This window comes from Plodia interpunctella, chromosome 5 (assembly GCF_027563975.2).
Source record: "Plodia interpunctella isolate USDA-ARS_2022_Savannah chromosome 5, ilPloInte3.2, whole genome shotgun sequence".
Lineage (NCBI taxonomy): Eukaryota > Metazoa > Arthropoda > Insecta > Lepidoptera > Pyralidae > Plodia > Plodia interpunctella.
The window spans coordinates 8,978,758-8,996,233 of NC_071298.1; the positions used below are offsets into that span (position 1 = coordinate 8,978,758).

General features: G+C 34.0%; 1 protein-coding gene across 3 annotated transcripts in view; it reads right to left on the bottom strand.

Annotated features, from left to right (window-relative positions):
* Positions 1 to 8,475, bottom strand: part of LOC128670154 (aquaporin AQPAe.a-like) — a 65,894-nt gene extending 57,419 nt beyond the window's left edge. Inside the window, exon 1 of one of the 3 annotated variants that reach the window (XM_053745594.2) lies at positions 8,140 to 8,475. In XM_053745594.2, the coding sequence (XP_053601569.1) occupies positions 8,140 to 8,158 (19 nt within the window). In that variant the 5' untranslated portion in view covers positions 8,159 to 8,475. Of the gene's footprint in view, positions 1 to 2,224; positions 2,287 to 8,139 lie in introns of those variants that run through there. The other 2 variants (XM_053745597.2, XM_053745595.2) reach the window with 2 other exon arrangements.
* Between the last annotated feature and the right edge of the window lie 9,001 nt (positions 8,476 to 17,476).

Sequence of the window (17,476 nt, forward strand, 5' to 3'; positions counted from 1 at the left end):
TTCAGGTATATTTCTTATACAATTCTTCGCCAATTTAACGAATAAGTGAAGTGTGTGATTGGATTTTATAATATAAAAAGAAAAGAACAAAAAAACATATAACAAACTTATTTTTATCATAAGCAAATTTTAATTAGAGTGGTTACGGTAACCTGTTGAAGTAATGAGAAAATGATACCTAAACGTGTTTAACAACATCGATGAATCAAATCTACATTCAATGAATATTTTATCATATAACTAAGGCATTGACGATCTCAGTGGCGCAGAGGGCAGGCTCAGTGGTAAAGTACTTGCCTCTGAACCGAGAGGTCCCGGGTTCAATCCCCGGTCGGGTCATGATGGAAAATGATTTTTTTCTGATTGGCCCGGGTCTTGGATGTTTATCTATAAGTATATGTATTTGTTATAAAATATAGTATCGTTGAGTTAGTATCCCATAACACAAGTCTCGAACTTACTTTGGGGCTAACTCAATCTGTGTGATTGATATTGATATGATAATATATTTATTTATTTATATTTTATTATTAATTGTATTGTTTTTTTATAGAAAACAAAATCAACTAGGTAAGTATTTTAGCGTGTTGAACTAAAAACGAAAATATGTAAGAATGTATTAGGTAAATCGCTTTTTATTCTTCATTCCTTCAAATAAATATATAAATCAAAACGACACTGTAATCAACTAGTTTATTATACACGAAGCAGCTCCACATTTACACTATTATTCATAAAAAAGTTAAAGCATAAATTTTTGTAGTTGCACCGTCAAATTTGACGTGAATTTTAACCGGCGCGCCGCTGACGTTTCGACAAAATGGCGTACTTTGCGTTTTTCTGCACACGTTAAAGTTAACGTCAAAGTTGCCGATGCGAGTGCGACCCACCCTAAGTTACGTATGTTTTGTCTATTTCTGTCCATGTCAAATATTATAAAGAGACATAATGATAAAACATACTATAAGTTCTTAAATACCGAGGTTAGTGATAAGACGAGTTCCACATGAAAAGGTGGATACTCTGAAGGTTTATTACACAATAACCGAGTTAGTCTCGCTAATCGAAGGACCAGAACAAAGTATCGTAGTCACGAATACGAACAATATTTACATTTCTGTCTGTATTTATAAAATAGCTAGTTGCCGTGGACGGCTGTCATTTGTTGTGACAGCTACTGACATTTGTCATGCTACGTTCATTTTAACATTGATTTTGATTGTTTTATCCAGGAAGACATCGAGTGCTCCTATTTTCGGGGCGGAATACGATAATACTAAACAGTAAAATTACATAATTTCTCAATGTTATTGTGTTATGCAAAATGGAACTATTTAACTACAATTAAGATTGCAGTTCAATACTTCCTTATACTATAATTACGCACCTTACACTAGCTCATTATAGAAGGGCAAAGGTGGCCTTGTCTTTTGGACAAACATCTTTTTTGATTAAATTTTAATTATCCTTCTTTAAAATTAAATGTTGAGTAAAAAAATATTGAGTATATTTTTCAATACATCCAAAGTGAAACACAGACAATCCAATGAAATACTTAAATGATAATTCTAAAATAGTTAATATAGTTTTGGGACACGGAAAATATTTAAAGGGATTTATGGTTTTATCTATCATTTGTTCCTTACGCAACAGAGGGTTACCCTCTGTAAAGGTTACCCTCTGTAAAGGTTACCCTCTGAGGGTAAATTATAAAGAATTTGCTGTTTACCCGCGACTTTCATCCATGGGGCTTGATTTTTGTAAAAAAATATAGGCTATGTTTTTAATTCATTCAAGGCCGGCGACGCGCACGTGACACCCCTGGTGTTGGCGTCCATAGGCTGCGGCGACCACTTTCCATCAGGTGGGCCGCTGTTTGCTTGCTTAGTACTTAGTATTAAAAACGTAGATACTTACAAGTTACAATAATCGATTGATATTAATCATTATGAATATTGTTTTCAAACAAATATTTATGTTCAGTTCTGTTTCTCCTCATAACATTTTTTTATATATTAAAAAAAACATCATATATTATCGTACAAACCACAAATAACGTAAGAACATTGGTTAAAATGTAATTATTTTCTATATTTATAACAAATTGCTTGGCAAAAAGTTCAAAGAGTTCTATTTCGGCATTGGCCATCATTATCGGTCATTATATTCCGACGTTTTTATGATGTAATTATAATTGTGTTACGATTATTTGTTTTCGATATACCTAAGACTGTCTCGTTCATAGTGCCTGATTGTCCCTCTCATCTCCGCAAATTGCCAGCTGCATTCGGGGCGGTGACGCCGCGTAGCCCGAGGTCAAGAACTTTGAAGAACCTTAAAATTTGTATGAATCAACTGTCATTTTACAATCGTCGTCGTCCCTCCTAGGACCGCTTGATTGAGCTTTCTTTGTATGTATCGTTGTCTATTCCGAACGCCTTTTCGGTTTCTTTCTCTGCGGTTGGAGCCAGCAGTAAACAAAAATAAATAAATGAAAATAAACTATTTCTGGGAACAAAAACAACAAAAGTTTGTGTTAGCTAAAGGGCATGGATTGCTGAAAATCTATTGGAGAAACATTCCTAAAATATATAGCTAATATAACACAGCTATATGCTACGGCTATACTATTGTAACTAGTTACCCGTCCTGGCTTAGCTCGGGTAAAACCATAATTTATATCTTCTATATTTATACCTTCATCACACTATCTATTGAAAAAACCCGAATGAAATCCGTTGCGTAGTTTTAAAGATCTAAGCATAAATAGGGACAGACAGCGTGAAGCGACTTTGTTTTATACTATGTAGTGATTAGCATACATTGTACTATACCCGCAATATTAGTAATAATCTTAAAACATCACCGATTAACTACATAAGTTTGTAAAAAAACTTTAGTTTTTATAGCGTAGCTAATAAATCACTATTATAGTAAAAGGTAAAAAAACATGGACCTCTCTAAACTATAATGAAAAATACAACGATCGATATGGAAAAAACTTATCATGTAAAAGTAAACATCCATCCTTACATCCATAGAGTGGGTTGCACCGTCAACTTTGACGTTAACTTTAACCTTAACCTTTAAGTACGCTGTTTTGCAATGGCATGGCATGTAATGGCATCGGCGTGCAGGACAAAGTCAACGTCAAAGTTGACGGTGCAACTCAACCGTATCATATTATAAAACACCGTCCTCTGCAGGGTCTGTCTGTCTGTTCCCGATAAACTCAAAAACTAAACACCTTTTATCGACCAAATAAGTGCCTCAATAATGTGGATGAAGACGCGGGCCGCTTGTATTGTTATTAAAAAGAAAGCATGTATGTTTGTTAATTTTTCTACCGAGTCCCTTGAAGATTTCTAAAATGTTTATTTTAGAATATTTCTTGTGTTAACATTATCACATTCCGAACCGAAATAGCAGGCTATTATCTCACAATCTTAATACAATGTATTCAAATTTACTAACATAAATAAGACTTTAGCGAGGATTTACTATTTTGTTTTTTTTTTATATTTTTAAATACAATTTCGTAGGGCTGAGAAAAAATATTATCTTATTTTATCCAACACTAGAGGCCCGTCTCGGCTTCGTTCGCGTATAACTTTAGTTATTTTAAAAAAAGGTTTCGTATCTGTATCAAGTTTCATCAAAATCGGCCCAGTAGTTTTTGAGTTTTTTGAGTTGATTTTAAACAATAATTACCAACTCAATTTTTTTCACTAGATCATATACATATTGATTCATTGATCATATACATAGTCGGTCATCTCAAATGAAAATTCATTGCATCGGAACACACTGCCGCTGCAGTTGGCTACGGCTGACGTCTTCGATTGGCAAAACTGTTTGCTAATAGTGATTTAGGTCAATTGAAATATCTATCTTATGTCACTGAATTTGTATTTTAAATTTGCTAGTGTCCTTTAAAAATTATAGCAACCGATTAGAATTTTACTACTCAACAGTTACTTTTTATTAGGTCCATAGGAAAAATAACTGTTTCCGTGGGAAATATGCGCGGCCGAAGCCGCGGGCAAAAGCTAGTTGTTATATAATATCATTTCCACTTTACACGTGTATTGATACTAATTGTTCTTGTTCATAAACCAGATGCATTTATTTCCAATAGTTATCTGATAAACAACAATAAAATCGCATACAGATGTCGATTCGTCATCGATATACCTACTTATTCTCCCTCACCTTACTGAGGACAATGCAAAATCCAATCAGATTAATTGAATCAATAAAAATCCTGTTTTTATATTTAGTGCGCAAACGTTATTTTTGACTCGTATCAAAATAAATTTAAAAAAAATTAAAGTCTAACGACGTTTAATCATGTCAAAGGTTGCTATGACATAAACTACGCACTTAAACCTGCACAGAAAAACACAAAGTACGCAATATTATCTAAACGAAGGCAGAGCGCTGGTTAAAGTTGACTGATTAAACCAACTCTAATTTTGTTATCGATCAATATCAATTTGTATGCAGTACCTACAGCTTTAACCGATAGGTATCATATCATTAGAATAATTATCCCACAAGGCATGCTTTTTACATGTTCAATGGTGTTATATGCAGTTTATATAACCCGTATTAGCATGTCTTACCGGGGACAAAAGGCAGAGAATTCTGAAGGTATTCCTCAATGTGCACTTCAGCCATAACCCTTGCGCTCGTTCCTAGAGGAATGTCCCGTACGAGACGTGACGACGAAGGAACTGTGGATGATTTACAGTTATGTAAAAAAAATGGCAATATCCGATCAGTATATTCTGTAATATTTCCTTTGGGTTTTAAAAGGTTATTGTCTAACGACAGAGCTGTCAATGTCAACAAAATGCCGCCTTTTTATTTGTCAAATAGAAAAAACTGTCAATTACATTGGGATTATATGGGCGGGAAAGTCGAAACCAACATTATATTTTTATTGAATCCCTCGAAAATTTCCCCATATTTAAAGAACACATATTTTCAGTTATTAAGGATCAAATGTAAAAAAGGGTGTAAGAAAGAGTAAAAATATATAAACTATATATATGGTCGCAAATCACCCAGGTATGTAAACCCCAAAGTAAGTTTGCATGATGATCACTATGCTAGAGACGTCGTGACGTCTTTTACCCCCTGACTCGGTTACAAAATGAATTAACCTAAAGTTACACATTCAAGCTACCTAAATTTATTACCGTAAGAAAAAAACATGTACTTACCTATTATTTGCTAATTGTAATTATAATATTAGATTTCCAAGGTAATATTCTGATTTCTTTCATTATGACTGACGTTTACCTCAAAAAAACTTAAAATAATGTTCAATTTGACAGCAAAACCGATTAGCCGATATTCAAAAAGATATTTCGATACTAATGTCCGCTGCGTATCTTCTTTATTATTACCTACCTACGTTTATAATTTAAACCGATAAATTGCATTAAATCCGATAATTATCCGATAAATGTGGGATTAGTATTCAATTAAACTAGATTAAAGTGATTACTTGCTACTGGTGAATACCCTTTTATTTGCATGTCTTCATTTATACAATCACAAGTTTAAGCATAAGAAATGTATAGAAAACATTTATTTTTTCTAGTTTCCCTATCCCTACTATAATTAATTATAAAGATCTATTAATGAATCTTTTTGCACTATTATGCCCATCGAAAAAAAACAAAATGTGTCGGATTACCGCAATATGAAGGCGCAAGCGCACAAGAATTTGCCATGGTCTCGACTATGTTCAATTAGAATAATGGTAATAATCAGAAATTCTGTTAGAGAAATGGAAATTTGTCTTTATTCTACGAAATGATGTTCTTATCGAATGTCGAGCCATAGTAGCTATTTATGTAGATTTTACACAGCCATATTAGATCTAATTTATTTTTTTACAATCTAACAACGTAAAGCCACACACGCATGCACGATTTTAGCAATTTTTAGTAAAAAATAACTGGTGATTAATTTGATAGCGTGAGCTTTAATTATGATTTTGATTTAAATCAAAATTAATTACTTGATACAGCTACAAACATTAATTAGCATACATTAAAAATTAATTTGAATGCCTGTTTTGCGACATAATAAATTAGGTTACCTAAAGATATTCCTTATTTTAATGTGAGTAGTAGTAAGTGTTAGTAATTCAATGTATATTTTTAAAAACGGTTATAAATAAGGACTCATTACTATTACCCTTCGATCCAAGAGATGATAAAACAATTGAACAACATGTGGATCATGTCAGATCGGGCCGGCGATTATTAGGCAATAATAGTTTAATATAATAACAAGTACCTAATCGAATATATACAACGAAGAGTTTTGAGATATTTAACATCACAAAGCAACAATTAAAATAAAATAATTGTACAGTTTATCATGTTCCAACATCCTAACTAATATTATAAACGCGAAAGTAATAGTTTGTTACCTCTTCACGCTCTATCTATTCAACTAATCTTCTTGAAATTTTGCATTCCTACATGTAGTTGGAAGTATGGAGAAGGACATGGGGTACTTTTAATCCCTGAAAAAATACTATTCCCGTGGATAATATATGCGGGCGAAACCGTGGGCACAGATAGTAAGTAAATATATATGATAACAACATGAACTGTGTCCCGTAAGAACTATTGTGTATATCTTGTTAGGTATACAATATCTTGGGTTAGACTGAATCACATGACTGGAAGACAAATAGAGATACAATATTACATTGTTATCTCTTGCGGGGTGGACAGAGCCAAAAATTGCGAAACTCGTAGTATGACTGTATGTAGGGCTTATTAGTAATTACAAGTGGCTAGAATATCGAATATGAAATGAAACTCAATTTTAAAATGATGTCCCTTGATTGATTTTAACAATATGCGCGGGAAGAGAGGTTCAGGGGGCAATTAGTTAGATTACATGGTGTAATTCTACAAATATCATTATTATCCATAAACAGGGATTAGAAACGTGAGATTAGCAACTTGATTGATCAGTGTTCACCAGGATCTGTCACATCAATCGGTTAATGAGGATAGATAAGGCAAATTTAAAAATAATCAAAATCGTGATTTTTTAGGCGTACCTCCCTCCAGCCACCATATCGTAGATGTGCAGATAACGTTGACAATGATATTTTCGAATTATCTCTTAAAATGTTGTTACATTTTCGACTGCGTCGCTCCTAACATCGGGACCTCGTAAAGTAAACCCCGAGGTTCTATAAATATCTTATTGGTATTTTTAAATTACTGAAAGATGCACACTAAATAAAGATAACTGTGTTTGAAACTGCATCATTACTGATAAATTGTAAAGACAAATTACTTAATCTTTTCCGTTCTAATCAAATAATTACATAGTTTCGAATCAGTTAATTGCTTTAACATACTTATTTTGGGTAAAAATATCAGCCTATTGAATGGCATGCAAGAAGGTATAATATATGTAAGTACATATATTTCATTAATACATAACGTGTCGCATGTCGCCGTTTTGGGCACCTTGTCAATAGATTGGATCCAATTAGGTTCTTTATTTTTAAAATCAATGACATTTTTTACTCATTTACGAGTATAACTTTTGAGAATCCGCTTTAGATAACTTATTCGCGTTTTATCCGTACTATAACGATAGATAATCCGTACAGATAATTAAATATCTATATACCTGCTATATAAAATAACATATCAACTACAAAACTGTATAAAATGCACTGATATGCACTATACAGTTTGAATTATACTTATAATTCACTTTACCATTGATATTTTATCCAAAGAAATTATAGAATGATATTGAAACTGTATCAGCGCATCATAATTTCATTGAATATTTTTCACACAAAAATGTCGCACATTTTTTACTGCTGTTTTGAAAAATACCTACCTATGGTTTATTTGAAAAATACAATGTGTAAAACATTTTTCTTTTACAATCATAGCCTCCTAATAGCAGTACTCTGTACCGGTTTCATCGGTATATGAATCGAACGGATGAGCAATTTTTCAGACTTATCAACCCTAGAATCAAAATACCTTTTTTTAGCATACTGGCCCTGGACACCAGCAACTCGATATGAATACTTATCATAAAACTAAACATTAAAATTATAAAACTCAAACTTACCGGTATTTTTCGTTGCCATTTTCAACTAAAATATATAACAACTGTTGCAAACAAAACACACTGGACCTCTCGTAGGCTCTATACGATGAGTGCTGCGAGAGCCGGGTTTTATTTACTTATTTATAACCTATATTTTAGAATTACAAGCACTGAAATACAGTCGGGAACCGCGCGACCGACGCGTTCCGAGAGCAATTTGAGAATGCTGTGTGTTTCCCGTTGGTTTTCGCAGGGTGTGTTATCAACTGCTAGCTTGCATATAACAATGATGGATGGACGAGAAGCAATGTTAGTGACGACAGGCGCCGACGCCTTCGTCATTTTAATCAAGTTCGCGGACTGATTAGCTGAGGTTAGGTTAGCCTATAGGGTTGTGTTATGCGTGGAGACGCAGTGTTTCGTAATTTAAAATTATAACGAACGAGACGTTGATTTCATCGTTTATTGTTGAATTGAGATCTTAATTCTTTTATTTTTTTATCGGCCGCGATGTGTGGATAAGAACTTATATATGGCATTATTTTCTTTATTATCTCGACAATATCACTGTCGATTTGGAATGACTGTAAAGATGATAACTGTAAGATAAAATAAATATCGCGACCAACAATTCTTCTAATTCTAGCCGCGATAAGTTACTTAATTATGCTTTTATTTAACTTGCAATGTATGTATGTTTTGGTGGTATCTTGTGAGACAATTTTGAAGCAGATTGAGTTCAAATTTTGTACACACGTTTGTTTTGGATGATAAAGCATTATTATAATAAGCAAGCTGATGGTGTACCCAGGAACGGCTCCCGATGGGTGTACTGCTCAACGATTTACTACACGGAAATGATTTCTTTTAACACGCATTTATAAAAAAAACTTATTGATTGAGTAGAAGACAATTACGCATTAGATGAAAATAATCCTATTTACCAGTAATTTTTGTTTGTTTAGTTAGTAATTTATAGCTGTTTTTTGGTTTCAATGATTTTTTTTAACAAACCCTATATGGATTTATTAAAAAAATCATTGAAACCAAAAAACAGTCATAAATTACTTCTCTGTTGAGTGTTCTAAAAAGAGTTGTTAATTTCTTACATTGCTTTGTCCATATTAAAGAAGGTAGGAAGAAGGTAAATTGTGGAGTATGTCACACCTATACGAAGTGGACTGTCACACACACATAAATATATACACATAGATGTTATATGCCTATATGAGTATGTAAACAATAGATGAGCAATTAGACATTAAATGGCAGTCATGCAGTTTCGGTGTTATTGTTGCCCTTGTAAGTACAGCAGGAAGCGATGCTAGCACCTATAATAATATATCATAGATAAAATCCATATGAACAACCATTGTCCACGAGATTCTCAGTGAATTCTAGCAGTATATCATTCCTTATAGAACATGTTCAATTGGGTTTTTATGAGACAGTTACTTGTCTTGTATTTCAGAATATTGAGCTATATACGTTAAAGAATAATAAACAATATAAGAACTAATCTTAAATAAATAATAACATCATTATGTCCGTAGATCAATTAGTAGTTATGCCAACATTCCTTCGTGGTAACTTACATATCGTAACTAATCGCTAGTTTAATTAATTAAAAACTTCATGGCAATTAAGGAAATCAATTCATTTTAATCTAATTGTTAACAATGTTATAGCGTTGTTGTATTTACGTCTGATATCAAAAATCGGACAAAAAATTGAGAAATATGTAAAATACACTGTCTGTACACAGGTATAATAAAAAATCTAATAAAAAAATTGCAAAATACGTTATATATTTTATAAACATCTGCGTTTGCAGATTTCGAATCGAATTTTAATGAGAATTCTTTGATTCTAAGATCGTTTATTCTAAGGTTCTCAACATGCACTGTTACGAAGAAGTTTGAGGTGATATTTTTCTATTTTTGGTCACCCATTCCGTAACCGACCTCTGCGGAGATTGCTTATCGCTACCGAACGTGCAGACTGCGGCGACGGCGCTTATATCCACACCCGTGTCCACACAACTTGTTGTCTCTTAGTCTTAATTAGATAATTTTAGACATAGACTTTTTCTTTCAAACAAAAATGTTTGAAAAAAAAGTTTTAAACACAAATGAAATGTAGACCTCGCGAACTTACAGAGATTGCACACACCACTATTATCCCTAACTTTTTATTTAACTTGCAATCGATGTATGTATTTATGGTTCGTGTCAAATCTTGTAAGATTATCACTTGGAGCTGGTCTGACGATGCCGCTGGGATGCTGTCATAGCTCCGTTGTCATTAAAGTAACATACCTACTTATACGATACCAGAAAGTTCTAGAAGCGACAATGTCAAAACAAAGAAGTTTAATGCTAAGTATGTCTAATATGCTGACAAAAACTTGGATTCAAAATTGCTCCTACCAGAAAAAATGGACTTTGTTTTTGGATTTCCCATTCAATTTGGAAATCCTCAACAAAGTTCTTTGTAATAACTACCTATACTCATTTAATGCATATAGAGAATATAAATAAAATGTTACTTACTTCACTTAATAAATAAAAGTACGCAAACCTACATTTTTTCAGTCGAGGAGTTATCTGTAATAACATTGTGAAAATTGACAATAGTATAGTCTGACGTATACAATACCTATTGATGGATGAGTGAAAAAAAACTTCGTACCAAAAAATAAAACTGCATAAAAATTGAAATTGAAGTAATAAACATTTGTTTTGTTGTTGCATTTGTTTAAGCTAAGTAAATGACCAAAAAGTGTGACTTAAATTATTATATCATGTTGTTGTTATACAATGTACTTAGGTTAGATATAAGCTCATTATATAATCAGTGACCTTAGCAAATGATTTTAAGACAGCCACAGATAAGAAAATATTCTGGATAACTACGTTTTTATGAGTTGCAAACGAAAAGGAAGTGAGTTGGCACCCGTGGTAGTGACTCCCCCAAAATTGTAATTACGTTGCATTTTTTTTGCTTATTTCTGTGGCAAAAACTACTTGTCCACTGAAGGTGAGATCTCAACAACAATAGGAACGGAAGCAGTAATTATCCTGTGTTATAGCTATAGCTGAAACACGTTTTCGTCTTTAAACTCAACGCCACAAAGTTCAAAATCGCACAATAATTTGCAATTGTTGAATTATGTGCATTCGATCGGTATTTAAGAAACATGTTCTTAAAACAGACAACGCATTTTAACATTAAACACTTTTACTGTTAGATAAATTTATATGAGAATTGAGCTGACCAGTTCCCCGGGTAGGTAGATCGTTCACAAGTTGACGCATGAGTCAGCAATCGCGAAGCTCAACCATAAAATAAGGAACCTCAAGAACTCAGGAGGGAACTCAAATACAATACTGAAAATTATGAGGTAAAGATAAGTATAATAAATTTAAATTATTCACACCAATAAATAGCTTCATATCCTATATGTGGTTAATTCTTAGAATAACTGGAGCAAGTTGTATAGAATAACGCAGTTTCCGTTAGTAATAGGTACTTATTTAATAAATGCTTTCTTGGAAAAGTCTTTGTTTATTTGCAAAAAACCAAAGTACAGGAAAATATTCTACTGAGTAAATAAATGTGTACGGTCAGCAACATATCGATATTTTATTGCAAATTCGCTTTTATTACCGCCGCGTAAAGTTCCAATGGGTTTGTTGCTGTCGACTGTACTTACAGAATAAAGGAAGCTGAGGTGGTTCGCCTGTGATCAAAAGACCAGGTTCAAGTCCAATTCGTTCTACATGTTTTTGTGTAACTATAAAAATGACGCTTATATGTATAGTTATTTTCATATATTACCATTTGCTTCCGGTGAACAACCACTAATATAAAAAAATATATATTTGATGGTTTCAATTTCACTTCTTCTTTTGATAAGAATGTACCTACACTTCATACGCTGAGCTATAGTTATGAGATGTACGACAGAAGACACTAAATTATGAAGAAAAGATGTGGGTGCTAACATCCCATATCCTCATCATGCGGCATTTAGGTACTCCTACGTTCGTTCATTTCATAAATATTTGCTCCCAAGAAGCATATAAACATATATGAATATTTAAAACATCACTGGCATTTAAACACTAGTAAAAATCTTAATCCCTATCCTACTACACAAATAATGTTGAAAAAAAAAAAAACGTTCGTATCGGTTATAGCAGGCGCCGAACCACATAATTGTGTCTTTATTATCCATAAAAGTATTAAATTTTTCATTAACAAGCCAGTTCGCATCACGATGATGTTCAAAACGATGTTTTTTTTTTGCCGGTTTTTTTGTTCTTTTGCTATAAATCTAGGCAATGGCAGTATTATTAAATTATACGCAAATTATACACCATCATATTTATTTCGATTCGATTGTAGTTATAACCAGATATGTAGGTATCTTGATTTATTTACTTGTTAAACTAATGCGCTCCCGGAGGAATTTGAAAATGAAATATATTAATATAGATAATCCAGGTCATATCCTATGTGTGTACCGAATTTCATCAATATCCGCTCAGCGGTTGTGGTATGATTGAGTAATTCAGATCCGAAATTTATATTTGGCTATGCTAATATTACATAAGATTAGTTTTTTATTACAAGCTTTTATTTAAATTCACCTGCGGCCTGTCCCGTCTGTCTGTACTTAGTAAAATTTCATCTACTTTCACTGGTTCTACAGGAATGAAATTTTCCTTATCGCTCCAGTTCTTAATAAATAATTCATTATTATATTGCGAAGTATACAATTTACAAGTTCTTTGCGTTTTATTGTTGTAATGATGATAAATATAGTTGAAAATTAACTTCATATAAATACAAAGTTGAAATTTCACACGTCGCTTCAGTTTCCATGACAATGATTTATTATGTTAAGCATGACCTGGTGCAGTCTGGATCGGCTCCTAACGAGACACCCCTCAACGAGTTACTCCTCAAGGACGTGTTCTTTTCGTCACGCGTGCATGCAACTTTACTTACTTAATAGTCTATAGTTAACAATTTCCTACTACCTCGACTGACAAAAAACCTATGTCCGTGCTGTAAACGGTTAGGGTGGGGAGTTCCCTCGTTTGGAGCCGATCCGGGCTGCACCACCAGGTTATGCTTAACATAATAATGCATTATCATAGAAACTGAAGCGGCGTGGCAAATTTCAACTCGATATGCATATGAAGTTAATTTTCAATTATATTTTTCACCCCATTACAATAATAAAACGCAACTGTGAATGTAAATTGTATACTTATGGCACTTGTAGTTGGTTACGTACCTATGTTCCTATTAGTCAGCTGGAGGCAAGGCGCGACGTTTCCAATTAAACAGCACATATAATTAACAAGCGACCCGCCTTGAAAAAAATAGGCAGAAGCATTACTAAATTAATTACTAACGTCAGTGTGTACAAAAAATATATTCAAATTTTTATGTCATGAATACTGTTCTTGGAACATCTGTTTATATCCAGTACCTAACCTAGCTAAATTTATGGCAATAAAGCTATCCACGGCAGCAGCATCCTTCTTGCCGGATCCGATAAAAAATCGGACAGAAGACTCGCCTATACATTTACTATGAACGATTGTCGCAACCTCCAAGAGCAAGAATCTCTTCCCCACTTGTCTGACTCAGCCCCGCGTATCGTACTGAACTTTTGTTACGGAAGTTAGAAAATGAGGCGTTCTCGTTTGTTTGTGTTTCGTAGTATACCCTGCGTCTTAGGTCCGATTTTTTCTCTGATAATGGATTTGCTGAGACGGACACTCGCGGACAAACGACCTAACAAGTTCACTGACAGCATGGTAATATAATTTTAGTCATAAAAGATCGTCTAGATAAAACCTTCACTGAAAACCTGAGTTCGGGAAAACTTGATATTCACCTTCTTCATGTGCCTATTAATTAATGAATGTTGGCCGTAAGATCCTTCTTCAATTTTGTCTTATCGTTGTTCGACTGTTTTGACTCCCGTCCACTCTCTGATGTTTTTGAGCCGCCGAGCAATCTTGATATTCATAACTTAGGAATTAATATGTACCACGTTCGTCGTTCACTCACGACTACTACTTACTTTGAACTTTTTTTCTAAAATTACTAAGCATTCCTCGGAATTTTTATTACCTATTAAGGACCGCAATAAATGATTTGATTTCATTTTTCAGCCATGTATTAATCTATTCTTCTTTTTATTTTTACCTATTTGGCATGATGACCTGCGGGCTTACCATCATCTCTTATTGCGATCCAGTTCAGGACCTAAACTTATCTACATCGCAAATTCGTACCATCGACTTAATTTTTAGTATGAATGCGATTCATTTTAGGTTTCTAAATTGAACTGAGTTAAATTGGAATAGTTCTGTAAAAGTGGATGGTAGGCCTGCTGATTCTAGTACCCGATGCACTAAGCAAAAAGATACAGATACCTACCTTTATTAACGTTTATATTTTACTAGCATTTACCCGCGGCTTCGCTCGCGTGTATTTCATAGCAAAATCTCAGTAATTTTATCGCGTACTCTGTAAGACTGGTAAACATATATGATTCAAATTCGCATTTTTTCTTATCTTTAGTTCAATTTCCCGTTTCCCGCTGTGTGTCTCGTCCCGCAAACTTGTCCAACGTTTGCACTGACGAACACCCAGACTTTGATATAATCATAACAACCCCATTCCACCCTAATAGGGATGATGGTATTTCTCTTCCACCATGTTAGATTTCAAATACCTTGTGTTATTCGTAATCAGCGACCCGAAAAACCGTACAAACAATACCCATGTTGATATTTGACTTTATTAGCCCCTTTTCCCCCATTTAGTCCGGAGACCCGTATTTACTCATTTATTGATAGAAGTAATCCTGTAAAGTTTCAAACAAAACAAATTAACTAATCTGGTTTCCCCATACGAACTTTGCCCCCTTAACCCCTTTCACTCCCTTAGAGGGTGAATTTTGAAAAATGCTTTCTTAGTGCACCCCTAGGCCACATAAGGAACGTACGTGCCAAATTTGAAGTTTCTAGACCCAGCGGTTTAGGCTGTACGTTGATATGTCAGTAAGTCACTCATTCAGTTTGTTCTTTTATATATTTAGATTAAGTAGATAATATTTATGTAATAAAAAATAATATATTTATATGTCACTCTTCTAAACATAAATGTTTCCATTATTTTATAGTACCTAGGTAATAACATGTAAATCATTTTATGGAAGCTACACAGTAGTCATCGCAATTATAAAACAATTCATACGGCGGAAATGCATTATAATTGTAATAGATACGACCCTTTGCATCAACCGTGATGTTAAGAAGCTGCTTACTTGGAATTGTTATGACAAATCCTACCTATCTATACTATTATTATAAAGAGGTAAGCGTTTGTGAGTTTGTATGTTTGAGGCGGGTAAACTCCGAAACTACCGAACCGATTTGTAAAATTCTTTCACCATTAGAAAGGTACATTATTGAAGATTGCTATATGATATATTTATCTCAAAATTCCCACGGGAACGAAGCCGCCCCGGGCAAAATCTAGTATTTTATATTATTATACCTATGGAAATAAAGGAAATACGGAGTTCAAAGAAATTGTATAATAACTATAAGTAGGTTATTTATTTATTTCTGGTATAGTGGGCAAACGCGGGCATGCAGATTGCCTGATGGTAAACAAACGCCGCTCCCTATGGCCACCGGTAACTAGATATGGGTCACCGTGGGGTCACCAGTGCATTGCCGAAAGCGTGGAAAGCGCTAGACAAACCATGGTACTAGAACTAGTACGACAAACTAATTATTTTTCAGTACTAATTATATATAACTAATTATATGTTCAAAGGAATCCGACTACGCTATAGTCGGATTCCTTTGAACATATAGATTTACTGCGTGGATGCAGTTTTATCACTAAGAAAATATAATCACAGCACAGATAATTGAGATCTTGGAACAGATCATCGTCTAAAATAAACAGCGTTTAGATAGTTTATAGCTATATAACAGTTAGGGTTGTGTCGACGGAAAATTCACAGAAAAAAATTGGATCCTTGACATAATTAATTTGTTGAAGTAGGTTTACGCCGGGAACCATGTATTTTTACGCTGATCCTGGGCTTCACGACGTCACAGACCCGAACTCAACAGGAAATTTGTGGAGATCGGAGAAATGTAGTACCCGTAAACTCGTTTTTATTGTTCACTGTTTCTCATATTATTTATATGTATACTTGCGGCTCGTCCCGGCTTCACTCAGGAATCATAATGTGTATTGGTGAAAACCGCATGAAAATCCGTGCAGTAGTTTTTGAGTGTATCGCGAACAAACAGACCGACGCGAAAGAGAGAGGGCTTGGCTTTATAATATGCAAGGAAATATAAGCGCGATTCTAAATCAAATATTTGAGATAGAATCGTGGAACGGGCGAGTAGCGATTAGTGACAACCATATCATAGTGAAAGTGATAAGGGAGGCTGGCAGTGACGTTTGTTTAATAATTGACGATGTATGCTGAGATAACAGAGCGGCGCCATTGGTGCTGTTAGCTTGGTCAACATGATGATAACCACGCTGCTGGTTGAAGGTTGCTGCATGGAATAGAATAGTAGCCTACTAATAAATTCCTCATAATGAGACTAACTTTAGCCCGCGACTACGTACGGTTTTTTTCGTTCAAGTGGTGATTTTAATTATCTGCGAGTAGGTCTAGCAATAGACGATCGCAAATTAGCCCCGTGTGTTTTGTACTACACAAATTTTGAAACGGAAAATACAATTAATATTTATTATTGTATGAAAGTAAAATAATTAAAGTGATTTTTTTTTATATTATAATCTGATCTGAAATGAATTGAAAAAAAATATTTTAATACAAAAATAATTCGTGTTACTTTCATACAAAAAATAACTCGTCGATTCATCGAATCAAAAATATCGGGGGGGAAAAGGCGCAGATATAACTGCGTATAAAGTATGGAACATAACGAACTAATCCATTATGTGGATGCCACGTGTCTCCCGTTGAACCAGTCATTTAGTTAGACTATAACTACCGACGTGTATTGTTATCACGATGAAAAATAGCAGTCATACCTACATACAATTACGTCACCGTTCCATTGGGATCCAACATGATACGCATTTTACTTCATACCCTTTACGTCATAAGTATAATTTAATTACAAATAATACATAAATCCCATGGTGATTCTGAAAATTCATTAGAGATAAACATAGCTCATTCACCTGCCCTGCGCTTTGGTTTGAGAGAGCTTCGCGATGGCTGACCCATAAGTCAACTCGTGAACGGGTGCTGCCAGGAAAA